The sequence below is a fragment of the Tenrec ecaudatus genome, chromosome 17 (genome assembly GCF_050624435.1).
Source record: "Tenrec ecaudatus isolate mTenEca1 chromosome 17, mTenEca1.hap1, whole genome shotgun sequence".
Classification (NCBI taxonomy): domain Eukaryota; kingdom Metazoa; phylum Chordata; class Mammalia; order Afrosoricida; family Tenrecidae; genus Tenrec; species Tenrec ecaudatus.
The window spans coordinates 50117345-50144579 of record NC_134546.1 but is presented as its reverse complement, the minus strand read 5'-3'; the positions used below and the strand labels follow the sequence as shown (position 1 = coordinate 50144579).

Genomic DNA, 27235 nt, shown 5'->3' with positions numbered 1-27235 from the left:
CAAAATGCTGACCTTGTGTAACCACTACACCACCAGGGCTCACTTTTGAGCATGAATTCACCTACACTCATTGTGGAGGAACCTTGATAAGAGGAGGGTTTTTTAAAAGGAGGAAGAACTTGCTGTTAACATCTATCATGTCATTCATATGGCACATAAGGTTCTTCTAACTCCTCAATCTTCTCAAATTGATTATTGTCTTCATGTGGTTCCCTGACTAGCTGATGACTCTGCCCAGTTAATTTTTTAATTATATTTTATATGTTTTTAAGAAAATAGTTCTATTTTTTGTTTTCAATTAAACACGAATTATCTTTATTTTGAGAAAATTTGAAAATTATAGCAAGCCACACACCAGGGATGGAGGAGGGCAGGAATCACCGTTGGCTTTGCCGACCTTTTATGTGTTCTTTCCTCTTCTTTGTGATGATAAATGGAGACTCTTTATGTCCGGATAGCAGCATATCATGTGTATGTGTAGATGTATGTATCTACTGGAAGTATTTATCTGTGCCAGGAAATCTGGTAGACAGCTACTTGGCCAACTTACTGGAAGAGATGTATATTTGTACCTATTCCAAAGAAAGGTGGCCAACAAAATGCACAAACTACAAAACCAGTTATTTACCAAATGGGTAGTAAAATTTTACTGACGATCATGCAACAACGGTTGTAGCAGTACATTGACAGATGCCAGAGGTTCAGAGTGGATTCAGAAGAGGACGTGGAACAAGGGATGTTGTTGCTAGTGTCAGATGGATCTTGGCTGACAGCAGAGACTACCAGAAAGATGTTTACTTGTGTCTTATTAACTATGCCAGGATATTTGTCTCTGTGGATCATGGTAAACCATAGACAACCTTGAGAAGACTGGGAATTCCAGAACACTTCATTGTGCTCATGTGGAACTTGTACATGGATCAAGAGGCAGTTGTGCGAACGAACAAGGTTTAAAATCAGGAAAGGTGTGCAGCAGGGTGAGGGTTGTATCCTCTCGCCATACTTTTTCAGTTTGTATGCTGAGCAAGTCAGAGACGCTGGATTATCTGAAGAATAGCTTATTAACAAGCTATGATGTTTAGATGACACACGTTGCTTACTGAAAGTAAGGAAGACTTGAAGCACTTGATGAAGATCAAGGTTTGCAACCTGCAATATGAATTATAACTCAATGTAAAGACAACAAAAATCCTCAAAACTGGACCCATAGGTAAACATGATAAATAGAGAAAAAGTTGAAGCTGTTAAGGATATTTGTCTTGCTTGGATCCATAATTGATTCTGTTGGAAGCAGCAGGATGGCAAAGTTTCATTTTACATACTTTGTACATGTTGTCAGGAGAGACCAGTCCCTCGAGAAGGACACCACGTTTAGTAAAGTAGAGGGGCAACGAAAAAGAGGAAGGCCCTCAGAGACAGACTGACACCACGGCTGCAACAATGGGCTGAAGCATAGGAGCAATTGTGAGGACGGCCCAGGACTGGGCAGTGTTTTGTTCTGTTGTGTATGAGGTTGCTGTGGCTCAGAATCCACTGGACGGCATCTTAACAGAGACAGGAAGGGTGGGTGTCCCAACACGGCTTTTCATTATCAACATTTAACTCCTTGGTCAAAATTATTCTAAAATATTTTTAATAACTGCATAATTTTTGTCATTAATATGTACTGTGCTTTTGAAAGCAACCTTGGTGGCATAGTGGGCTACTCACGGAACTGCTAACCCCCAAGTCAGCAGTTTGAAACCACCAGCTGCTTTCTGGGAGAACGATGACGCTGTCCACTCCAGTAAAGATTTAAAGTCCTGGAAACAAACCCACAGGAGTAATTCTTCTCTGTCCTATATGGTCACTAGGAGTTGGATTCAACTTGATGGTAGTGAAAGATTCTTTTAAAGGAAACCATTTTCCTAATGTTGGACATAGAGTTATTTTCAGTTTGTCAACATTATAAATATACTGTGAACATTTTTATATATTCTCTGTTCTGTTTCTAATTATAATTGAATAAGATTTTCAGAAGAGAATGGCTGAACAGAGAGCTATCTTTTACAATACTCTTATGGTTAACTTCTAAATTGCTTTCCGAAAAAATAGTGCCTATTTTTCATTCACCAGAATTTTGTTCATTGATCCATATCTTCATCAGCATTGATATTCTGCTAAATACTTTTTTAAAAGAATATATTACAAAAGGTAATATTTGAACTTGGAGCAAAAGTTTAAATGCTTGGAAATTAAGTAGTGTAATACAGAGTAAATAACATGTAACTCTGATTAGACAGTCCAAACTGAACTAGTCTTAAAGAAGTTTTCCAAAACATTCAGGTAGTGCAAAATCTCTTCAAAAGAGATACATTTCTCTAGCGCTTCTTTTTTGTTTCTGAGCCAGTAATGATCTTGTGTAGATTGGGTTAGTATTTGTTATTTTGGTCGTAATTTGGGGTCTTTCCTGGTTGCCTTTCTTATGTAGAAATAGCTCAATAGTGTGGTTCAGGGAGTAAAATACAGTCTTTTTCTTCATTTAAAGAGTATGTTTGCATAATGTATAACTACAGTTTTGTGTCTGATTTCTTTGCTAATTCTGTGTAAATTTCAGGTGTGTAACAGAAACATGGCTCAAGAAACTAATCACAGCCAAGTGCCTATGCTTTGTTCTACTGGCTGCGGATTTTATGGAAATCCTCGTACAAATGGCATGTGTTCAGTATGCTATAAAGAACATCTTCAAAGACAGAATAGTAGTAATGGTAGAATAAGCCCACCTGGTAAGTAAGTCTATTATTAATACATTGTATTGGAACACATTTGTCAGCTGAGAAAATGCTTAAATGCACTTTTCTCGTCTTATGTTGTCTTTATAGTGTCACCTTTATATCAGTAAGATTTCTCAGTAGACATTATGTTTATGAGTGGTGGGAGAAAGGAACATCCTTTGAAAACAATTACTCAAAGCCCATTCCCTAGGCCTTCTGTTTGTTTTATTGTGCCCTAGAACTCTTCATTTTATGAAAACTTTGGGTAACTGCCTTGCTAAGGAAGGTAAAGGGAGTGGGGGCTATAAGAGGACATTGTTTCTTTTGTTTAAATGACTTTTGAAAGTAACTCTATAGCCACAGCTACTTTAGAGAAAACCCTACTTTGGAAGGGTTGCTTCTAGTGAGCTGACAGAAAGTAAGGAGTGTTCAGCCCAGTTCATTTGGGTTCTTTATATATCCTTTTGAGTCGTAGGGGTCTCTTAGAATTGAGGTGGGCTTTTAAAAACTTGTTTTTAAGGTGAGCTTTGTTGCAGTGAAGCAAGATGTAGCAGGTTGCCCCCATAAAGCTTACAGTCGTGCAAACCTGTGGGGTAGTTCTGCTCTGCCCTGTATGGTCAATGTGAATTGGAATTGACTCCATGGCCATGGGTGTTTTTCTTTCAATAGTTGTGGGAAATGGAGCATGAGGATTGTGATTATAAAATGGGTAAAAGGAAAATGTCAAAAAGTATTTCTGTAAGCTAGTTCTCAGTGTAAGTCAATATGTGAATTTTTTTGTGATTAATTGAAATATAGTCTGTCTTGTAGTTTGTAGTTCAATGTTGTATGGAGTCTTTCTTGTCACTGTTTCATTTTTCAAACCCCAAACTGGAACTCTTTCATTGAAATATCCTCAAAATTTTTTACTCATTTTATTCAAATGACTATAAATGTTTGTTTCACATGATTAAATACCATCTGCATTTCTGCTATATGAAATATAAAGGAAAATTATATTCTAATAGGCTGAGCACACATAATAATTGGAATTTATATCTGCTTTACTCTTAAATTTTCTTTTATATTAAATATCTCATTTGTGTACTAGTACTTGGAAGGTAATTTGTAAATTAACATTTTGGGTTTGATAAATACTCAGTAATGAGAAATAGGAGTTAAGTTTCCAAGTTAACTAAAACTAATGAAACAGCACTGTTATGTGCCGAAATAAAATCTGTGTACTGTATTTTCTGGAAAATTGATCTTGGTTTTTTTAGATAAGGTCTTGGACTGCCCAGAGCACAGAATCACTAATACGAAGTGTGGTACTCTTACAGCAACTTCTGTCAATAGTCTGTCTGAGTCTTTACCCGTTCAGTGCACAGATGGCAGTGTCCCAGAAGCTCAGTCACCGTTAGACTTTACTACATCTTCATCTGTGCAGCCAAGGTAAGCTGTAGTGTGAGCTATCATCAAAAGCTGGTGAAAGAGTATTTTCATATTTGATCAGAAAGTTCCATTAAGGGGTGTAATGCCACATTAGGAAAAATATTATCTAGTTATTAATGCTTTTTACTAAGGACAGTTTCTCTGTTAAGCCAGATTTCTTCTTTATACTTTTTCTTTCATCAGAAGATCATTTTGCAAATTTTGATCTTATTCTGCAAGAATTAGTACTTCATTTTAAAAATAAATGCTTTTCACAGATTCTCTCTAATTACCACGATATTGACTTACCAATTACCACGATGTTGGCTTGTATCACAGTACATATATATTTTTTTCTTTGTAATTGTGAAGTTCTATCATTAAGAATCCTGGGAAAAAAAGATTTGCTTCATTTTTATTCTGTTGTTAAATAGATTTTAAATTTCTATTATATGGTTTATTGTTTGTTTCCAAATTCATGTTAAGAGATGTTCACTTCTATACCAGTACATAACTTGCAACTTTGTACAAAGGTTCCTTAAGCACATCTCTATCACCTAGTTTTTACTTAGTGAACTCATGTGGTACTTGAAATACACACAGGCCACACAATTGCTTTTTTAAAAAGCAATAAGCGAATCCAAATTGATCTCAAGATTCGAAGCTCTGCGGTTATGTGTGTCATGTCTTAAAGACCTACATCGATATGTTGAATGAACTCTCTTATACATTATCTCTTTGGTCAATATTCACACGTGCCGATCATCTTTTTAAATCTAAATGTGTTTCGCTTTTCCAGCCCTGTGTCAAATCAGTCACTTTTATCAGAATCTGTAGCATCTTCCCAAGTGGATAGTACATCTCTGGACAAAGCAATAACTGAAACAGAAGATCTACAAGGTTTGTATATAAACAGCCTGTATTTTGCCATCTGTTCAACATTTGAATATTATACTAAACATTATACAGACATGTATATTTTCTTGGTTTTGTTTTTAAATCCTGGTTAAAATTCACATTTCTGTTTTCTTTATTAAATGAATTATTCTTTTTGGGGGTTTCATTTTTAAAATCATTTTATTGAGAGTTCTTACAGATATCGTAACAATCCATAGTTCAATTACATTAAGCAGTGTTGTACAGTTGTTACCACAATCAGTTTCAAAACATTTTTTCTCCTTGAACTCCTTTTATCCCCTCCCTCCCCTACCCAACCCCTCAGAAACCCTTACTCTTTTTTTTTTTCTGTCGTGGGTGTTTTTGGCCATATCCATTCACATATAATTCTGTTGTTTGAGCCCATCAAATGTGACTATAGAGTCATCAATGCTATCAGCAAGTAAATTATTCTTTATGAAATTATGAGAATATTTTATATCCCCAAGTACTTAATTTACTGAAACATTGAAAGTCATTTCCTCTTTAGAATGTTCCTGAGAAATTCCATTATCTTTTAATTTCACTTTCCCACCAACTTTTTGAAACTTCCTTGTATGTCATTAGCATCAAATGTAGAAAATTCAAAAATGTGGTTTATATCAGAAATATAATTAAATGAACAGAGTTGAACTGCTAAACAGAACGTCAGCAGTTCAAGAGCACTAGTCGCTCCTTGGAAGAAATATGAGGCTTTCTACTCTTGGAAAAGTTACAGCCTCAAACCTACAGGGATGGTTCTTCCATGGTCTTGTAGGGTTACTGTGAGTCAGAGTTGACTCAGTGGCTGTGAGTTTGTTTTAATTACCTTTTTTGGGCCACTTTAAAAATTCTTTTTTTCCCAAGCAAAGTGGGACTATTGATTTGAGGAGGGGATCTATTTCTCCTGTTATTTGATATATATTGTTTGAAACTCTGTTAAGATCTCTGGCACTCATCCTGCTTACCTCACATGTGACTTAACAGTCCCAGTTACTTGTATTCACTGCATGGTGCCTGGTGTTCTTGGCTCTACTTTTTATGTCCCCATTATATGAACCAAAGTGAATTAAGCCAACTTGAAAATTTGTCTGAGGGCTTTTTTAATAGGCAGAAAAAATACATAGGGGGGCATTTAGAAGACTGTTAACATGTGTTGCTATTAGTAGGCATGTGTTAACTATTAATCCATCTGCCAATGTGTGAAAGTAGTATATCAAAAAGAAAAGCAAGTCCCCAGGGATAAGACTTTGGCATGGCTTAAAGAGGTTGGGATACCCTAACCAGTGAAAATCTTTCATTGTACATGGTGGCAATAGATGAATCTGACAATTTTCACTTAAATTTGCTTAATTTTTAGTTTGAATTAGCTAAGGAACCCTAGTGGCATAGTGGTTACATGTTAGGCTACAGTCCACAAGGTCTGAAGTTCAAAACCACCAACTGCTCCATGAGAGAAAGACAGGGCTTTCTACTCCTGTAAAGAGTTACAGTGTGGGAAACTCAAAGGGGCAATTCATACCTGTCCTATAGCGTCGCGATGAGTCAGCATTGACTCAACAGTGAATTTGGTTTTGAGTTAAGCTAACTAACTTCCCTTCCTCTGGTACTATTTGGCTAGTGTAGACATTCTAATCTACTTAGCATGTTGTTCTAAATACTATAAATAAGTGAATTTTCTTTTTTACTTTAATAGATAATAATAGGCATGTGTGACTATTGACCAAAGAGATAACGTATAAAGAGTTCATTCAACATATCGATGTAGGTCTTTAAGACATGACACACATAACCGCAGAGCTTCGAATCTTGAGATCAATTTGGATTCGCTTATTGCTTTTTAAAAAAAGCAATTGTGTGGCCTGTGTGTATTTCAAGTACCACATGAGTTCACTAAGTAAAAACTAGGTGATAGAGATGTGCTTAAGGAACCTTTTTACAGAGTTGCAAGTTATGTACTGGTATAGAAGTGAATAACATCTCTTAGCATGAATTTGGAAACAAATAGAAGATATATCAAGATTTGGATATTCATTGCTTATAGGAAATGAGAACACAGTGTGATGCTAAACCTTTTAGTTTATTATGCAAGTAGTTCTAAACTTGGGATATTTTTGAGTATGGCACCTACACTTATGGTTTTCTGTTTAGGGTTTTTTTTAAAATACCTTATCATTAGTAATATTTGCTAAATACAGTGCTGTAGCATATAAGTTGCTGATGCTGTTATCCTCAATATATAATGTTTCTAATTCACAAATAATATAAATACCTTATTTATAAAGATAATGATAATAAAAGTCAATGAGAACTTACTTGGGAAAAAAAGTTTTTTACTTACATCAGAACTGATTTACAGTGGAGTATTCATTGGAATGAAACCCATAATGGCGATAGATTTAGACAGATTTCCAGAGAGAAAAAAATAAAGCAAAACCTGTTGCCATCAAGTGGTTTCTGACCCAGAGAAACTCTGTAGGACAGAGTAGAGCTATTCCATAGGGTTTCTAAGACTAAATGTTTTAAATAAGCATACTGCTTCATCTCTTTCATCCTGAATAGCTGTTGGGTTTAAACCTCAGACCTTTTAGTGAGTCATTGCAACCATCAAGAGAGCGTCCTCATTTTAGGTATATTGGAGTGTGAGTGAAGAAGCATTGGGGCAAGTGGGTTACACATTGGGCTGCTAACAGCAAGGGCAGTTCTCATCTGACCTACAAAGTCACTGAATCAGAATTGATTCAAAGTCAGTGAGTTGTTTTATTTTATTTTGTTTTGTCTGAGGTTATGAGTGACTGGTCAAAGAGAAAAGGCACAGTTGGAGGTTGTAGATACATGGAAAATCAAATCACTGCCATTGAGTCAATTCTTAGACTTCTAGGATTATTCCTGTGCATTTCCAAGGCTGTAACTCTTCAGTGGAGCAGAAAACCTCATCCTTCTCCTATGGATCGGCTGGCAAGTTTGAACTGCTGGTCTGTGTTTGGTGGTCCAGCACATAGCCCACTACACCACTAGAGTTCTGTAGCCAGGATAGGAGGCAGGTAGATGTGCAGTAATCAAGGTTATACCTGAGATTTGGAAGTACTTGACATAGGTTAAGAAATGAAAAGTTAAAACAAGGAGCAACAAGAATAATGGGCCTGCAAAGTTGGGGGGAGGAAATAGCTAATGAGATTTTGATTAGTTTCAGTATTAGTATTCATTTAACTATTAAGTATTAGTTTTTGGTGGGTAAAATCTCAATCATTTTAGTTTGAAACATTTTTAGCTACTGTTGAGTTAATGCCATCTTCATTTATTCACACATCCATATGTATATACACAGACATGCGCTTTTGATTTTCCTGTTGAATCAGCATGAACACAGATGATATTTTTACATCTATTAATTAATAGATGGACGAAAGGAAACATAGTCAAGTGAAAAGGCCTTTGACTCAAAAGTCATGCGGTCATCTGAACTAGAACCTAGTCACCAGACTGAGCCAGTTTTCTTTGCACTAGCTGCTTAGACTAGGCCAGGGGTCCAACTTCCATCAGATCCCAGGATCAGTTCACCTGGTTTGGCGAGCTAGCCACATATCTCTTTTCTGCCACAATCACTGCATGTGCATCCCTCAAAGGACATTATCTAGCCAGGAACACCATCCGCTCTGGAAGCATGTATGTGTCGTAACCTGTGCGCAGTTTTTAGGATAGCGGCTCTAAAGTAGCTTCTTCCTCTGCAGGTATTCTGCTTATAATTAGGATATGCCACCACCAGGTGGGTGGTGGTGTTTTCCATTTTACCCTCATTGTTCTGAAGAATTTTCTTCCTGCTAACTGAGAATCTAACATACTGCTGCATGACTCTCATTTAATTATGCTTTTAATTTTTAAAATAGCAGTACTTTATACAGTGTCATTTTAGGAGTATAAGTCATATCTTTAGTTTATAAAAGCTAGTTTAAAAGAAGAAGAAAAAAACCCTGTAAAGCATTTGATATACTCTAAAAGATCGTAATTGACTGCCTGTCTTGCTGAATAATATGCCTGACTTTGATTAACCTCAGTACCCCCATATCATGGGTAAGAGTAAAAAGACTGTGGAATTTCAACATTATATGTAGAAACACTTCACATTCCTACTTTTCTGAGCCCTCAGTATTTTTGAAGGCAAATAAGAGAATGACTTCTGTTATAGCAGATAAGGAGTCAGATTATGGAGGTGAAAGTTTGTAAACTATAAAGGGTATTCTTATTTTTTGTGATGTCATGGTGATTTGGGAGTCTTTGGAGACTTAGAATGAGAACTGAAAAGTAATCAGACCATTTCTCTTTAAGAGCAAAGGAAAAGAATTACTGAGGTAGTAAGCATTCTAATAAAACAGTTGTCAGGGACAGCATAGTAGAGATCACTTCATTGAGTACATGTAGAACTGAAATTTTCAGGCTCTTAGAACTTTGAGGGTTGGTTTCTTTCAACTCAAGGTTCTTAATTTCATGTAAAGTCAATTTATTAACATAGAGCAGTATTTCCCAAAGTAGGCAATACCTGCCCCTGCAGATGGGAGGGGCGGGGTGTGTGTGCTGGAATGATGACAGTGAACAACAAAAGCAGATACGTATACTTTATCCTAAGGAACTCTGGTGGCATCATGATTACGAGTTAGTCTGCTAATTGCAAGGCCAGCAGTTCAAAACCACCAGCCACTCATAGGGAGAAAGATGGGACTTTAATTCTATAAAAAGTTACAGTCTTAGAAACTCACTGGGGCACGTCTACCCTGGCCTATAGGGCCACTGTGAGTCAGAATCAACTCAATAGCAGTGGGTTGTTGTTAAATCATTTATCCTGGATTTTGGACAATGGTAATAAAAGTTTTTAATTGCTGGGGGACAAGGGCAGGCACAATAATTTTTTTCCTAGAAAAAAAGGAGGCTGTATGTAGGCCAAATATATTTGGGAGCCTATGATTTAGAGTGGTCATAAGATGGGCTTTGTGGTCTAGTATAAGATTAGACCATTAAAAATAAGCGATTTTGAAGAATGAGAAATAAAGGAGTGAGATAATAAAAATACTCATTTAAAAAGTTGAACTCACAAGTTCTATCAGAATTTACAGCTAGTTACATTAATCAAGATTTTTATAGTATGAGCTATTTATACATAGAGATTAATGGAATAGACACTCCAAATATAAATCCTTCCATTTATGGGCAGTTGATTTTTTTTTATCATTTTATTGGGGCTCATACAACTCTTACCACAATCCATACATACATCAATTGTGTAAAGCACATTTGTACATTCATTGAGCAGTTGATTTTTAATGCTGGTGCCAGTACCATTGAATGAGAAACGAATAGTCCTTTTAGCAAATGATGTTAGGAGAGCCTCTTAGGTTTATATGCAGAAGAAAACTAAATTTCTGTCTCAAATCATATATAAAAAATAATTCAAAGTGGATTGAAGACGTAAATATAAGTGCTAAAACTATACACTTAGAAGAAAACATGAGTAGATTTTCATGACCTTGGATTAGGTAATTATTTCTTAGATATTATCTGATACCTAAAGTATAAACAACCAAAAGGTGAATTTTTAAATTTTTTAGAATAACTTTAAACTTTTTATTTTAAATGCTTATTTGCTTCAAGGTAGACACTATCAATAGGTAGAAAAATAGTATACAGAATGGGGAAGACTACTTGCAAATTGTGTATCTGATAAGGATCTACTCTTTAGGCTCTTTACTAAACTATTAGAACACAATAATTAAAAGACAACCACATTAAGAAATTGAAAATAATTTAAGTAGACCCTTCTCCTGACCAGTTAACACATGGAAATATGCTGAAGATCATTAACCATCAGGAAGCTGCAAATCAAAACTACATGAAACACTTCATACCCATAGGGTGGCTACAGTGGCAGGGATATGAACAAATTAGAACACTAATTCATTACAGGTAAGAATGGAAAACAGTTTAGCAGTACCTCAAAAAGCAAAACTCGGTGACCGTATGACCTAGCAGTTCTGTTTCTTGGTATGTAGCCAAGAGGATAAAAAGTATGTGTCTTCACAAAAATTAGGATGCAAATGCTCATAGCATCATTCATAGTAATAAGAGAGACAACCCAAACATTCATCAGCAATTGAATAGCTAAAATGTGATATATCCATGTAATAGAATAATGTTTGGCCATAAAAAATAATTAAATAGTTAACGTTCTACAACATAGATGAAACTTAAAACATTATTCCAAGTGACAGAAGCAAGACACAAATAGGCAAATGCGCAGAAAAAAAGGATTATTTTTAAAAAGATTCTTGTTTGCTAAGAACATGGGAGAATAAAGATTGCTTATGAGGGGTTTGAAAATGTTCTAGAATTAGTGGTGGAGGCTGAATTTTATGGTTTGAATTATATCTTTCAAAATAAAATGATAGACACGGTGAATAGGGATTTTCCTAGAGGAGAAATTAAGAAAGCCAAAGCATTCAGGCAAGAAACCATGAAGTTGGTGAAATAGATTAGTTGTTGATTTTTACCAGTTCATGACAAGTATATGTTGGAACGAAAGCTGGGAAGGTCACCAGGAACCAGTTAATGAAAGCTGCTATTTTTGATCCAATTGATAAGAGAGAGAATCCATTAGGTTTTTTTTAAGCTAATACTCATTTTCAAATACAATTATATATCAACAGTTTTTCCCCTAGAAACATAGTACGTTTTCTCTACTGATTTACTTAGTCCAGTTTAAAAAAATAAACTATTAAGAATTTGTGTGTATATATATGATCGTATTTGGATATATTGAGTTAATGAAAATTTTTACCTATTTCAAATATGGCTACTAAAAAAATTCGTTGCCTTCAAGTCAATGCTGACTCATAGCGACCCCCTGTGGGTTTCTGAGACTGTAAATGTTTATGGGAGTAGAAAGCTCAGTCTTTCTCCTGCAGAGTGGTGGTGTTTTTGAACTGCCAGGCCATGTGGATCACAGCCTACCTCTTTACCACCACACCACTAGGGCTTCTTAATGAAGAGTTCTAGAAAGTGTCAGATTACATTGTGATTCCGCTGTTGTAGCAGATTCTTAAGCATTTAAAAATTCTTATTTGATACAGAATTTTTGAACTAAGAATGACTTTCTTATATTGCATAGTATTCAATAAGGAACTATTGCGCAGTTGGCCTGTCAGCACTAGATGATGTACAGTTGTGAATAAAAGTAGTCCTAAGAGAAGCTAAGAGCAAAGAATAGTCGTCATCTCCCCCCAAAAAAAGTAGTCCTGATCTCAAAATGTTTAGTTTGAATATGTAAATCAAGAAACCTGTTATAACTCTGAAGGAAGGGGTATATGTTACATTACATATATCCTGTGTCTAAAACAGACTAAGCAGCTCATATATTAAGGTAATGCTTGGGATTTACTATAAATGTTATCTTAGATTCAGTTTTGTTTTTCCATCACTTCTTACCCTTTTGGCTAAGATCAAATGCAATTATATTTTCCCATATATTTATTTATACCTTCAGAATAGAGTGTTAAATATTTGCTTGTACTTATTGTTATATTTCTGTGCTTTTTATTTTTTTACAGGACCCAGAGCAGAGGGCCTTGTACCTCTTGAATGTGATCCTCCATGTGGGTAGTTAAACTAATTTTACCTGTTTGGTGTTTTTTGAAATAATTTAACAGTAGTGGTTAGTAGACTCTTGTCTGGTTGGGATTCCCATAAAACTAAGTTAGCACATACTGTACAGCTGTTATCACAGCCTTTACACTGTCTCATAGGCCTCCCAAATAGACCCTAAGTGCCAGGGGATGCAACATAGACAGTCAACTATTGCTGTTTTCAAGACTTATTTCAAAAAATGAAAAGCTACCTGGTTCTAAATAACTGATACACAGACTTAAATTTCAATTACGGCCCTTTGGTCATTAATCCACTGTATGGCTCTTTTTAAAGATTGAGTCATTTTTCTAATGTAATTAGAATTTGATAATACCTGCTTTGATCTGAAATTTTATCTCTAAACTAAGGAAGTGGGATAATATCTGTGCATCATAGACTTTTATCAGCTCTTTTATCTTGCCCATAAATTCATTTAGAGATGCATATAGATTCACCCTATTAACCACTAGTTTTAGGTAAATGGAGATTACCTGAGTCACAGGGGACATAACTGATATTCACTGGTCCCAAATGTGCACCCTAGCTTTGAAGCTGTTAGATGACCTATTTTAGTAATGCGTACTAGTTAGTTAATGGTATTTTACTTTTATTATATTTTGTTGACAGTATGAGGGGGTGGGGGGCTTACAGTATAGTTGGGGCAATTGGTAATTTCACGGTTCAGAGTTTGAGGTTAGGGGATGTAGTATAAGAATTGGTCATAAAGTTCAAACAAGAAAGACATGTTCCATTGAAGTTAGCCAGATAAACAGGGACAAGAAGCACAGGGAAAAAATATTCCATGTAAAAAGAAAAACTTAGACAAAAACCCTGAGATTAGAAAGAATACTCACGTATACAGGGAGAATTCAAATACAATGACAAATATGGAGTGTCACTGAGGAATGTTGCTGGTGAGGCTGGAGAAAGAAAGTAAGATAATCATGAAGGACCCTGGGATTTATCTTGGGGCCAGTGGTGAGTCATAACACTTCTAAGCAGAAAGAAGACAACATTAGAATTTCATTTAGCGCAGATGTGTAGAGGACTAAGAAGCTTCCTGGAAGAAGGGGTTCTTTAGCTGGGCCTCAAGAAGAGGAGGACCTAGATAACCTACAAAGAAAAGAGGGAAGTCCTTTTGTAAATTGGTTGTAAAAGGTATGAGCAAATGTGCAAGGTATATTTCCGGTGTGTACAGCCCATTCAGCAATGGATTTCTGAGAGAAAAAAATGAGTTGGTGGTAACTTGGTGTCGTTAAGAGCTTGATTCCTGGCAAGTCAATGACTTTAGAGCAAGCTATGCTGTCTGCAAAGTCATGCTGTAGACTAAGTGACAGGAAAGGGGCACACTAGGTAAGGACAGTAACTTGATCTGTATCTTGGTGCACCTAGCCTTGGTTTCAGCAATTATATACATCAATTTATCTTACCTCTTATTTTAAGATTTTTATGTGAAACATGTTGATAATTGGTGCACATACTTAGAACCCTACAGAAAGAATCTTGACTTCTATACAATTGGAATCTATATAAATCTCTCCCTGGATAATATTTAGAGTATGCATTTGGTTTCTTTCTTGTACCCTCCCTTATAATACCCAAGTAGTATAAGATCCACCTTGTAGAACCACATTGATATGTCAGTATACAAGGACAAGTCAAAAAGTATTGTTATAATAAGAGACCTTTAGCAAATAAAAATGGCAAAATGTGAAGTTACTATTTCTCAGCATAGCCTACATCTAAATCTATGCACTTCTGAAGGCTGGCTGGCTGGCTGGCTTAATCTTCCTCAAGCAGTTCTGTGTTCTGAGATTTATATTCATCCTGTGTCCATCAAGATTAACCCTATGGAATCCTCGAGAATAGTAAACATAATTCTTCTGAGCTGACCTCTCTGCCTTGAATTTAACTTACTTAGCAGACTACCTAAGAAGCCACTGTTTTTATTAGACACCCCCCCTTTTTTTTTTTTTAAGAAGGCACCATATAGAACTGAGACAGGTGTATTACTAAAGGAACTTGTCTGCAGCCATCCAGGGAAGGCAGAAATGTGCTAAACATTTTATTTGGCAGAAATCTGTGCGTGTATTAATTGGAGCCCTGCTAGCAATACTTTTTTACCTTATACTTTGTGTATTTTAAATTATTTTCTGTATATGTATACATTCAATATATATATATATATATTTTTTTAATTTTAACAATTTATTGGGGCTCATACAATTCTTTTCAGTTCATATATATACATACATCAATTGTATAAAGCACATCTGTACAGTCTTTGCCCTAATCATTTTTTTCTCTTTTCTTCTTTTACATTTTATTAGGGACTCATACAACTCTTACCACAATCCATACATATACATACATCAATTGTATAAAGCACATCCATACATTCCCTGCCCCAATCATTCTCAAGGCATTTGCTCTCCACTTAAGCCCCTTGCATCAGGTCCTCTTTTTTTTTCCCTCCTCCCTCCCCCTTACCCCCTCCCTCATATGCCCTTGGTAATTTATACATCGTTGTTTTGTCATATCTTGCCCTATCCGGAGTCTCCCTTCCCCCCTTCTCTGCTGTCCCTCTCCCAGGGAAGAGGTCACATGTGGATCCTTGTAATCAGTTCCCCCTTTCCAACCCACTCACCCTCCACTCTCCCAGCATCGTCCCTCACACCCTTGGTCCTGAAGGTATCATCCACCCTGGATTCCCTGTACCTCCAACCCTCATATGCACCAGTGTACAGCCTCTGTCCTATCCAGCCCTGCAAGGTAGAATTCGGATCATGGTAGTTGGGGGGAGGAAGCATCCAGGATCTGGGGGAAAGCTGTGTTCTTCATCGATACTACCTCACACCCTAATTAACCCATCTCCTCTCCTAAACCCCTCTATGAGGGGATCTCCATTGGTCGACACTTGGGCCTTGGGTCTCCACTCTGCACTTCCCCCTTCATTTAATATGATATATATATACATATATATATACATACATATATACATATATACACATACATACACACACTTATATCTTTTTTTTTTGCATGATGCCTTATACCTGGTCCCTTGGGCACCTCGTGATCGCACTGGCCGGTGTGCTTCTTCCATGTGGGCTTATTTGCTTCTGAGCTAGATGGCTGCTTGTTCACCTTCAAGCCTTTCAATATATATATTTTTTAATGAGGTCTTTTATATAAACTTTTGTAGTTTAATGTGAACATCTCCATGCTAATAAGTAATTTCTTTGATAGTAAGAGATGAAGGTAAGGGACAATAATCACCCAGACATCAAAATCTTACTGAATAATTAAATTTTACCACCTTCCTACTTTTGTTAGCTTCAGTACCAGATACGGCACAACAGCCATCTGAAGAACAAAACAAGTCCCTTGAAAAACCAAAACAAAAAAAGAATCGCTGTTTCATGTGCAGGAAGAAAGTGGGGCTTACTGGTAAGGACCAAAGTGAAGTGGTTTAAAATTATCATTTAAAACAATGCATGCTTTACTCTGACTGGCTTCAATTGAAATAGGTTTTGTTCCCATGAGAGAACGTTTCTGTATTATTAAAGAAGTAAAAGTAACTTTAATGATGTGCCTTAAAGTGAAATGAATAACTTTGCTTATAAAACCTCATTGATTTTGCATTTGAGAATACTAGATAAGTAAGGTCCCAGAAGGTCACTCTACAGAGTACCAGTAGCACAATGGATAAAGATCTGTAGTTGTGGAACTCCTATGGGGCAGTCATGAATCAGAATCAACTTGACATCAGTGGGTTTTGGAAGGTCACTGCCATGTGCTACAGTGGTACAAAAGTATGGCTGCTGCCTGAAGGACTCAGAAATTGGGCATGAAAGAGACTATTTTAAAGTACAGGGCAAGCTATAAAGTACTTGCTATATATACTTTGGTTCTAATTTTACATTAAAAGGTGCGAGGGCTCAATGAGTTTTAATACATGTAAAAAGATTAGCCCAGGGCTGCCACGTAAGTAATCAGTGCATACTGGCTATTGTAGCATTACTCTCTGGTGTTATTACAAGGAGAGAAGGGAAAAATTCAAGTATTTAGCAAAGAAAAGTAGATGACTACTTATGGGATTATTCAGGAATGTTAGGGAGTTAGTTGACTTATATCATAGGAGGGGGAGAGGAAAAGCCTATTTGGGAACATGTCATGAAGGCAGAATAGTCAACTGTGTTTTGAATGATTGGCAGAAATTTAACTGGTTATTCAGGCAGAAGGAATACCATGAATAAAAATCATAAAGGAAAATGGTACGTTTGTGGACCATAGATGGGGCAATTGGCTATCATGAAGCAGATTGTTGGTGCAGTCAGGCAGGAAAACTGAAGACCAGTTGGAGCTGTAGACTTAAATTTAAAAAGTTCAAGTTGATTCTGACTACCAGTGGCTTTGCATGCGTCAGAGTAGTACTGTGTTCTTTTGGGTTTCCAATGGATAATTTTTTATAAGTAGATGCCTTTCAAAATGCCTCTAGTGTGATTCATTGATAACCTCTTGAAGCAGACTAGCAAACTCCAACCTCTTAACCTTTCAGTTAGAAGCAAACTTGTTAACAGTTTGTATCACCCAAGGATATTGCAGCTTACCTTTACATAAAAATTTTACATTGACATATAAGAGTAAATAATCTTCCAAAATACTCTGGCTCAAGAATGTGTTGGAGATTAGGAGGAAAGAAAAATAGACCTTGTTACAGGGACATATTTAAAACTGGCCCATACCTTAACCCAAATTTTAGCAAATATGTTTATTTAAAGAGTGTAAACTTGAACAGACATGGTATTCTTAAATAATGTTGTTAAGTGCCATTGAATCCGTTCCGACCCTAGGTACAATAGAAAACTGTGCAGGCCTGTAGCATCCTTACATTTGTTTGTCTACTGGAGCCCACTGTTGAGGCCACTGTATCACTTTATCTTGTCTGACAGCCTTCCTCTTTTTCCTTGCCCTTCTACTTTACCAAGCAAGATGTCCTTCTCCAGGACTGTTGGCTTCTAATAATGTGTCCAGAGTATGTCAGAGGAAGTCTAGGCATACTTCCTTCTAAGGAACATTTTTGCCGTCCGTCGTCCAGGATTTGTTGGTTCTTCTGGCAGTCCATGGTATTTTCAATATTCTCTGCCAGCACCACAATTCAAATGCAGCGAAACTTTTCTGTCTTTCTTATTCAGTGCCCAACTCTCACATGCATATGAGGCAATTGAAAATTCCATGGCTTGGGTCAACACTTTAAAGTCCTCAGAGTTACATCCTTGCATTTCAGCACTTTTCAGTTTTGTCTGCCAGTATTTCGACTGTCATGGCTTGTGTGTGGCTGTGACACGTATGGCACTGATATTTCAAATACCAGCAGGCTCACCCACAGGGAACACAGCTCAGGAGAGCTGTCAGACTAAGAAGGAATTGTCTGTATACTTCTGAGGAATTAGTCATTGAAAGCCTTGTGAATAGCCTCCGAACATTCAATAACTATCCCTTAGTTTCAAATATAGTCTCATAATATCAGATCTCAAGATTAGAAGTCTCAGACCTAGTCACCTTCATGTTCAACTATTTACCGTAATCTATTAGTGTTACTGTTGACTTCATTTTTAAATTCACTACTAATAAAGTTTTAGAATTATTTTTGTAGTAAAAATATAGAAAAGGATGATAATTTCACTGTTGTAAATGATAGGTCCCTAGGTTTCATTTTCTAACTCTTCCATCCTATCATAAAAACCAAATTTTGAGAAGAAAGGCCTGCTTTACATAGGAACTACTTACACCCTTGGCTTCAATTCCTGGGACGTTTCCCTGAAATAAAAAGCACTTAATGTATGTTAACTGTATTTGAAGCACTTAATACATTTCTCATTTAATTCTTATAACAACTTATTCCACAATAACTATAAGCAGAATCTAAGGTTAGATATGTAGACAACCTGAGTTTAGATCCCATGCTAAAGTAGAATTCACATCTACTGGAGGTTTGCCAAGGAAAGCTTTTAATAAGGATAATGTGTTAACAGTTCTTGTAGACTTAAGATTGGTTTCTTGATAGTGTGCTTATTTTCACACTGTAGTATTTGGATTTTGAAGTTGTGCATTTTCAATTTACCAGCCCAGTTTTGTAAGATGTAATTATGACCACATCACAAGTGAGGAAACAAGCTCAGAAAGGTGGTTATAACTTACTCCGATAAAGATAGCTCTTTGTAGATATGAGAAGTCCTTGGTGACATGGTTAAACACTGGGGTGCTAACCACAAGATCTGCCATTTGAATCCACTAGCCCCTTTGCAGGAGAAGGTGAACCAATCTCCTCTAAAGATTAACAGCCTTGGAAACCCTGGAGCAGCTTCAATCTACCCTGTAGGGTCACTGTGAGTCAGAAGTGACCAGAGAGCAGTGGGTTTGGTTTGTAGATAAGAGCAAGAAATAAAGTTCTCAGTCAATGAGTTTTTAAAGAATGTTACTAGTTTATATGGCTACCTATTAAATAGCTTAAGTTCTTTAGATTGCAACCCAAAATACATGATCCTGTTTATGCTAAGAAATGTGATATTTGCACCTTCCATCCAGTTCATGTTTGTATCTTAATCCACTTTCAGGGTTTGAATGCCGGTGTGGAAATGTTTACTGTGGTGTGCACCGTTACTCAGATGTACACAATTGCTCTTACAATTACAAAGCTGATGCTGCTGAGAAAATCAGAAAAGAAAATCCAGTAGTTGTTGGTGAAAAGATCCAGAAGATTTGAACTCCTGCTGGAATACAAAATCCTTGACCATCTGCAAACTAAACATTGACTTGAGCTTTTTTTCCTAGTCATTGGGAATGTAGAGCAATGTATCTTGCATAGACCTTTTAATCATGCATGTCATCAGAAGAATAGATTTTTGGTTTTGTTTTGAAAATGACTCTGAACATTTATTTCCATTGCAGTTTCTGTGGCTGAAAAGACTTAAGTAAACTTTACAAGTATTATCTTTTTAAGATCATTTTAATTTTAGTTGAGTGCAGAGGGCTTTTTATAACAAATGTGGAGACATTTTGGAGGGCTGTGATTTTTTCCCAGTATTAAACATGCATGCGTTAATCTTGCAGTTTATTTTCTCATTGTGTATGTATATATAGCTTTTTTCTGCAGCACAATTTCTCTTTTGATAATGCCCCTTAGGGCAAAACTAGTTATCAGTAACTGAATGTACCTTAATCATTATGGCTGCTTCTGTTTTTTCATTAACAAAGGTTATACATATGTTATCATATAGTTTCTTTGCACCCACTATTTATGTCTGAATCATTTGTCACAGGAGAGTGTGTGCTGATAAAATTCTAAGTTTGTGTGGTTTAATTTTTTTTTGAGCAAGGGAAGGGAAAGCTGTACACATTTTATTGATGACGATAGGTTCCTTGCAGAATATGTTCATCAGTCGATGTGTATACAACATGAAGAATGATCTGAAGTAATTGTGCTGTATTGCTGTATTTATGTTTATCCACAGTCTTTGATTAAATAAAAAGGAAAACTAGAACACACCTTATGATTTTTCCCCCCTTCTATAATTCTTTCTAGTAGTTTGTTTTGATTTGGAGTTTTCTAATCCCTTACTGTCCTAGTTTTGTAACGGTGCTATGACTGCTTGTTTCACTTCTGTTTGTGACTAATGGTGGCACATGGTAATATTAGATGCCTGTAAGTTCAGCATGGCAGCATTACATCAAAGGCAAGAATTTGTCTCTGTTACTTAGGTGTCAACTTTTCTCTAACTCCTGTCAAATTCCCTACTCTGTACCCTGTCACACTCAGTATCAGAAGCTTTTTTTTTTAACCCCCTGATATGCTTAAACCAACTGAAATCACAATTCAAACAGGCACTTGGAAACCCGTGGAGTAGAAAGATCTTTAAGTAGTTATTCTGTCCTGAGATTTTCAAATGTGCCTACCTGGTAGCCAATCCCTTCTAAACCTGAAATAATATGACAAGTAGATGAAATCTATATTTTATAATACATGTCCCTAGATTTAAATTTAGTGTTCAGCTGCTAACCCAGAAGTCAGTAGTTAAAACCCACCAGTGCTCCTCTGGACCTAGCAATCTGTTTCTATAAAGGTTAGAGCTTAAGACACCCAATCGGCCAATAATGAGTCTGAATCAGCAGCACACAACCACAATACCAACACAAATAATGACTAAAAAAATTAATCATGTAAGAATGATTAAAAATTAAGATGTATAAATATATGTTAAAAGGAGAACCTGCATGATATCTTAGATGCATATAAAATAAATTCTGTATGCATAAAAGTAAAATTTTAATTCAACATTCATGATAAAAATACATGGTGCGTTAGCAGAAGGGATTTTGTTACACTGATCATGTCTATGTAAATAATAACCAACCCTTCCTCATTCCCCCCTCACCCCCAAAAAAATGTTACAAAAAGAGGAAGCGGTAGAAAGAAAAATCATTTGAAAATTGTAATTTGGTTTATTGAAAACCCAAGCAAATCTAGAAGAAATTACTAAAAATAGAGGGGAATGTTAGTTTTCAGGAATGAGTTGTGTTTCTTTGCTATAATAACAACTAGGAAACCAGAAATAGTACAGAGTACTCAGCAAATAACCCTATAAAGGGTTTCCAAAGCTGTAAATCTTTCTAGTAGCAAACAACCTTATCTTTCCTCTTGAGCAGCTGATGTTTGTGAACCACCAATCTTGAAGTTAACAGTGCAATGCTTAACCAATATTGTACCTAGAAAACTGAGTGTGTACAATCGGCTCAAAAAAATGGCAAGACATGCTCATGCATAGGAAGTCAGTGTCAGATTGAAACCAATTACAATCAAATTCCTGGTTTTTCATACAACCTGGTGAGATGATTGTAAATGGTCAAAATAGAATAATGGACTAGAACAAATCTGAGGAGTAGGTGCAAGAAGTCTTGCCCTGCAGGGTGTTAGAATCAGGGCTTATAACCTACCTACCCCTACTGATAATTTGCATTTCCACCCTGGTTTAAGATCCCCTAATGTTGCATGTTGGGCTGCTAATTGCAGGGTCAGGAGTTGGAAACCAACAGCTGCTCTGAGGAGAAAAGACAAGACTTTCTATTCCTGTAAAGAGCTGCAATCTTGGAAACAATTCTACCCTGTCTTAGATGGTTGAGTCAGCATTCATTTGATGGTAGTGATTCTGTTCTTTTTGGTGATCCCCAACTAGATGTTTATTCCCAGTAATAGGTGTGGAAATGCAAATTCCTAGCAGGGGTCAAACCAGAATGAAGGTGTTGAAAGTCCTAACAACTCATTATAAAACCATGTTAATTAAATTACCATGGTATTAGCCAAGAATTCGGTTTCTCATCAGAAGGTATTGAGTTCACAGAAACAGACCATTGTATGGTTTAAGCTTCAGTATAAGTCAAATATCAAATCCAGGCAAAAGGTTCAAGATAAGTAGAGCTGGAACCATTGTTAATCTAGGGAGACAGGTAAGATTTGATTCCTTCTCTTAGCTTGTAAGACATTATTATTAGAAGTCAAGTACAAAAGTCAAGGCTTTTTAACTTTCAGTGGGAAAAATAAGCAAGGCGACTACTTAGACCCTGGTATCTAAAACTTCAAATTTTCTTTTAAAATACTGAATTTTATTCACTCAGAGAAACAATATAACCAAATAAATTGGGCCACATAACCAAATCAAGATAACACTAAGGACATTTTATACCTTTTTAAAGTCTGACACTAGGATTGGAGGGTTCTACATGATCTTTTGTGGATTATTAATGTTAGCATAAAGTGATACGGTCTAACAAAACATTTAGTGCTGCCTTTAAAGTTATTAATTTTTACACATTGTATTGGTTCAAAAACTATTCCTAGTGTAAAGCTAAGAAAAACTTTAATGGCAACAGAAGACATACAGAAATTTCATTCTATTGACAAAAGCAAAAACCTGGAACAGCTCAAGTTCCCATTGAAGGTGTTGAATACAATATTTCCTTATATAGCCTTGTAGTCTTATCTGGTGATTAAAACTAATGAACCATAGTGATACAGATAGATGAGCCTTAGAAGTATAATTACTAATCAGGAGAACTACCCAAAAATATATACATGTGACCTTATTTTTTTAAGTTTTTATGTAAACTTTTTACAAGATAATCACCAGAATCCAAACTGCCATTCAGACTCAGACTGTATAAAGCAGAGTAGAACTACCTTGCTGGTGGGTTTGAAATGCCAGTCCTGCAGTTAGCAGCCCAGCACATCTTACAAGTCATAGATGAAAACCCTGGTGTGGTTCAGGAGCTTAGCTGTTAGCTAAAAGGTTGTTCAAATCCACCATTTGACCCATGGGAGATAGATGTAATAATTTGTTTCCATAAAGTTTTGCCGTCTTAGAAACACTATTGGGTAGCTTTACTCTTGTCGGGATCACTATGAGTTGGAACTGAGTTGATGGCAAGGAGGTGGGAATTTTGGTAAGCTACAAAAAAACGTAGCATAGTAAAGAAGACAAGTGATACCTCGGTTGTTGAACAGCTCCAAAGCCCATTATAGCAAAGTGTTTGTTTGTTTTTTTTTGGGGGGGGGGCGTAATATATGCTCAATGCTAATAACTTTGTTCAATGGTCAAACTGAAAATCTGATGGGGAAAACCCTATAATGGCTGAGAGAGTCACATGTCAATTCTCACTAAGGACACAAAGGAGTGACTCTTCAGTCAGCCCTGCTCTAGCTCAGACAACATGTTTAGTGGTTATTTTAGTGCTTTAAAACATTTCACTGCTTTTTAAAATGCTTTATTTGCCTAAAATATTGTAACCATGGCACAAATAAAGCGATGCCAGCATTTAGTCTATGAGGACAGCTGAGACCCATGATGTGAAATTTGAATCAGGCAACTGATTGTTTTGGTGGCTGATTACAACTTGGTTAAGTTGACATCAATCTGGGAACCCGGGTTTCGGGGTAATGTAGTGAAAGGCGTGAAGTTAACCACAGACAGTCAATTTTGATAGATCAGAAACAACTCGATGCAATAGCACATCCACAAACATGATGGGCGAGAAGGCTAAAAGCTAAGAACCAATTGGGTTTTCCTTCCGTATGGGAAAAATATGTTCCCGTTCTCGACCACTTTGCTATTCAGACATGAATTTGAAACAAATTGAGTTTGACAACTAAGGTATCCCTGTAGTTTGTTTTTACTTTCGGTCTTTTAAAATAGATGTAATATAAGATACTATTAGATAAGAGGCAGGGGATGTGCTGATGTTACCTGGTGGTCAAGGCTTTGTGTAGATTGGTTGATTTTAGTTGGTTATAAAAAAAAAACAGTACTAAGGGGGTCAAATTATAGCAATAACCTACATTATTGGGTTAAGGAGAGAAAACCAAAATAAACATCTACGCCTAGTCTAGCATCTTCAACAACCAGAACAAGAGCAAGAATATAAATCTTCAATCACCAGGAGAAAATAAATAGTAAAGATGAGCAGTAATAAATTGAAAAATCAAGACAAGAAGTTTGTTCTCTGAAAAAAATTAACAAATTGACAAGGCACTGGCAAATTTAGGAAAAGAAAAAGCTGCAGATAGCAAGACTAAAGTGAAAGGAGTGACTTGACAAAACCAAATAAAAACGCTAAAAAAAAAAAATTTTAAAACCTGGATGAAATGGAAACGTTTTTAGAAAACACTATATGCCCAAATCAACACATAATGGATGCAGAAATCCTCAACAGACTAAGGTTCATAAAAACACTTCCAACAAAAGTCCTGGCCTCACCAGGAAATTACAAGCATTCAGAGAAGAGAGGAAACCAATTTTACACAGACTACTCGAATACAGCAAAAGATAGGAAACTACCAAGCTTATTTTATGTAGCAACCATAACCCTGTAACCAAAACCAGTCACAAGGACAAAATTATAGAACAAAAAATTAATGAACAGACACAATGCTCAACAAAAATTTGGACAATAGAATCCAAGAATACATCAAAAATAATGGCCTATCAAGTTGGATTTTTACCAGGTATACAAGAATGGCTCAGCATTATAAAATCAGTCAAATCCATTTAAACAACAAAAGACAGGACTCACGTGACTATAAATTGACACAAAAAAAGGCATTTGACAGCATCCAATACACATTCCTGTTAAAATACTGGACAAAATAGAATCAAATTATTCAACACAATTGAGGCCTTATGCACAGAACCTCACCCAACACCTCACTCAATGGAGAAATTTTAAAGTATTCCTCCTGCAAGTAGGAATCAGAGAAGAATATCCTTTACCACGTGTGTTCAACATTGTTTGAAGTCTTAGCTAAAGGTATTAGAAAGAAAAAGCAAAGTAATGTAAATTGGCAAAGAAGTGAAGCTATTTGCAGGTGTTAAGATTTTATACACAGCATCTCAAAGACAAAAAATGTTAGAAACTAAGGATTTGGCAATGTGGCAGTATTACAAAATCAACCAAAAATTCAGATTCCTGTCTACTAATGGAGAGCTCTGAAAAAAAAGTTAAAAAAAAATACCATTTCAATAGCCAAACAAAAGATAGGTAAGAGAAACTACAAAACACTATTATAAGAAAGGAAAAGGCCTACATATTTGTAAGAATGTTCCATGTTCATAAATAGGAAGGCTTACCATTTTGAAAATGTCAGTTTAACATTGTGAAAATGTAAAAAAAAAATATGGTATTCTATAAATACAATGCAATTCTGATCCAGATCTCAACTTTATTCCTTTTAAAAATGGAAAAATTAATTACTAATATTCTATAGAGAGGGAAAAGACCCAAAATAAGCAAAGAATGGCTTAAAAAGAAAATAGGAGACATCCCACTTTCAGAAAGCAAAAAGACCACAATGGGAAAAATGTTAACACAGTGGACAAGACGATAACCTCCAAAATGTAACACCTCAAAAAGATGAATAATGAAATGTATGGCCAAAGAACAGCTCTGTTCACCGAAGATGACATTTAAAGAGCCAAATGTGGAAGAAATATTTGCTCATGATTGTTAGCCATCTGGGAGGTGAAAATTAAAGCAACAATGAGATACCTTACACTAACAATGACAAGTTAAAAATGTTGGAGAAAGATTGAAACTATCATAAACTGCTGTTAAACAGTTAAACTGACTTAGCAGTCCTCTGTGGGTTTCTAAGACTGTACTGTGTATGGGAGTGGGAAGCCCAGTTTTTCTCCTGAGGAGCTGCCGGTATTTTTGAACTGCCTTCCATGAGAAGCTCAACCCAGCACTTAACCATGGCACCGCTGGGGAAATATAAAATTGTGCAACCACTTTGGAAAGATATATACCATCTCAAACATCTGCGACTAGAAATTCCATATCACCCAGCAATCTTTTTTGCTGGATATGTGAGGCGGTACCCCACCACCACCAAAAAAAAACAAAACAGATTTTTCCCCAAAAACTATGTATTTACATATTTTTTAGAAAACAACCTTATCACCTTCAAAGTACTCACCATTACACGATACATTTGTCAAATCTGTGATTCCATGCTTGAAAACATTTTTGAAACTCATCTGTTTGGATGGCTGACAGCACCTCTCATTTTTTACTTCACCTCTTCTACATAGTCAAATCACTGTCCTTTCATGGCCCTCTTCCTTCGTGGAAACAAAAGGAAGTCAAACAGATCAGGTAAGTAAGGTGTGTAGGACAAGAGAGGCACTTCCCACAGGACACCACTGGGTACACCAACTCAGAGCGAGTTGCTCTATGCTTGCCTAGAGGGAAAAGGCATACTACAGAAGCTCTGCCCTGTAGAACTCTATTCTGTTTTTGTTTGAGTGGGGGGGGGCACCCCTAAAGAAGTAAGAATCATAACAGATATATGTGCCTCCATGGTCTTTGCTTTCCACTGTTCATAATATGAAGAAGATGGCAACAACCTAATGTCCATCAGGACGAGTGAATGAAGACTTTGGTATATACACAAAATAGAATAGTATGCATCATTTAAAAAGCTATGACAAAACCACAAGCTCCACCTAATTCACATTTACACATGCACAAAATAAACCCCAAATAACTAGGTGCCCTGGAGTTGATTCTGTTGACTCAAATATTTTTTAGTAGGAGTGTGCACCAGAGTATTCAATGACTAGCTTTGGGGGCAGTAGGTCACCAGGCATTTTTTTCCATGTCCCTCTGGGTGGACTTAAACCTGTAACCTTTCAGTCAACTGCTGACTATGGCAACTGCATCACTCAAGGACTCCACGCTTTAAAAAAAAAAAAATGTGAACCAGGGTCATGATGAATACAATAATTTTAACTGAAGTTCAAGATATTAAAAAGCAAATTATAAAACTTTTGATCACTACATTTTGAAATTAGAAGTTATGCATGAAATAGCTATTCAATCAGTCTCTGAATTGATTTTTTGGGGGTGGGGTCACAAAAATCCATTTGCAAAGT

The 27235-nt window shown here is 36.2% G+C and overlaps 1 protein-coding gene across 8 annotated transcripts in view; it reads left to right on the top strand.

Annotated features, from left to right (window-relative positions):
* The window catches only part of ZFAND6 (zinc finger AN1-type containing 6), an 88615-nt gene extending 68320 nt beyond the window's left edge, over nt 1-20295 (top strand). For 7 of the 8 annotated variants that reach the window (XM_075535437.1, XM_075535431.1, XM_075535430.1 and 4 more), the window contains 6 exons: nt 2597-2765; nt 4013-4184; nt 4963-5063; nt 12674-12718; nt 16086-16199; nt 19370-20295. In XM_075535437.1, the coding sequence (XP_075391552.1) occupies nt 2612-2765; nt 4013-4184; nt 4963-5063; nt 12674-12718; nt 16086-16199; nt 19370-19518 (735 nt within the window). In that variant the 5' untranslated portion in view covers nt 2597-2611 and the 3' untranslated portion in view covers nt 19519-20295. The remainder of the gene's footprint in view (nt 1-2596; nt 2766-4012; nt 4185-4962; nt 5064-12673; nt 12719-16085; nt 16200-19369) is intronic. The other variant, XM_075535436.1, reaches the window with a different exon arrangement.
* Nucleotides 20296-27235: the final 6940 nt, after the last annotated feature.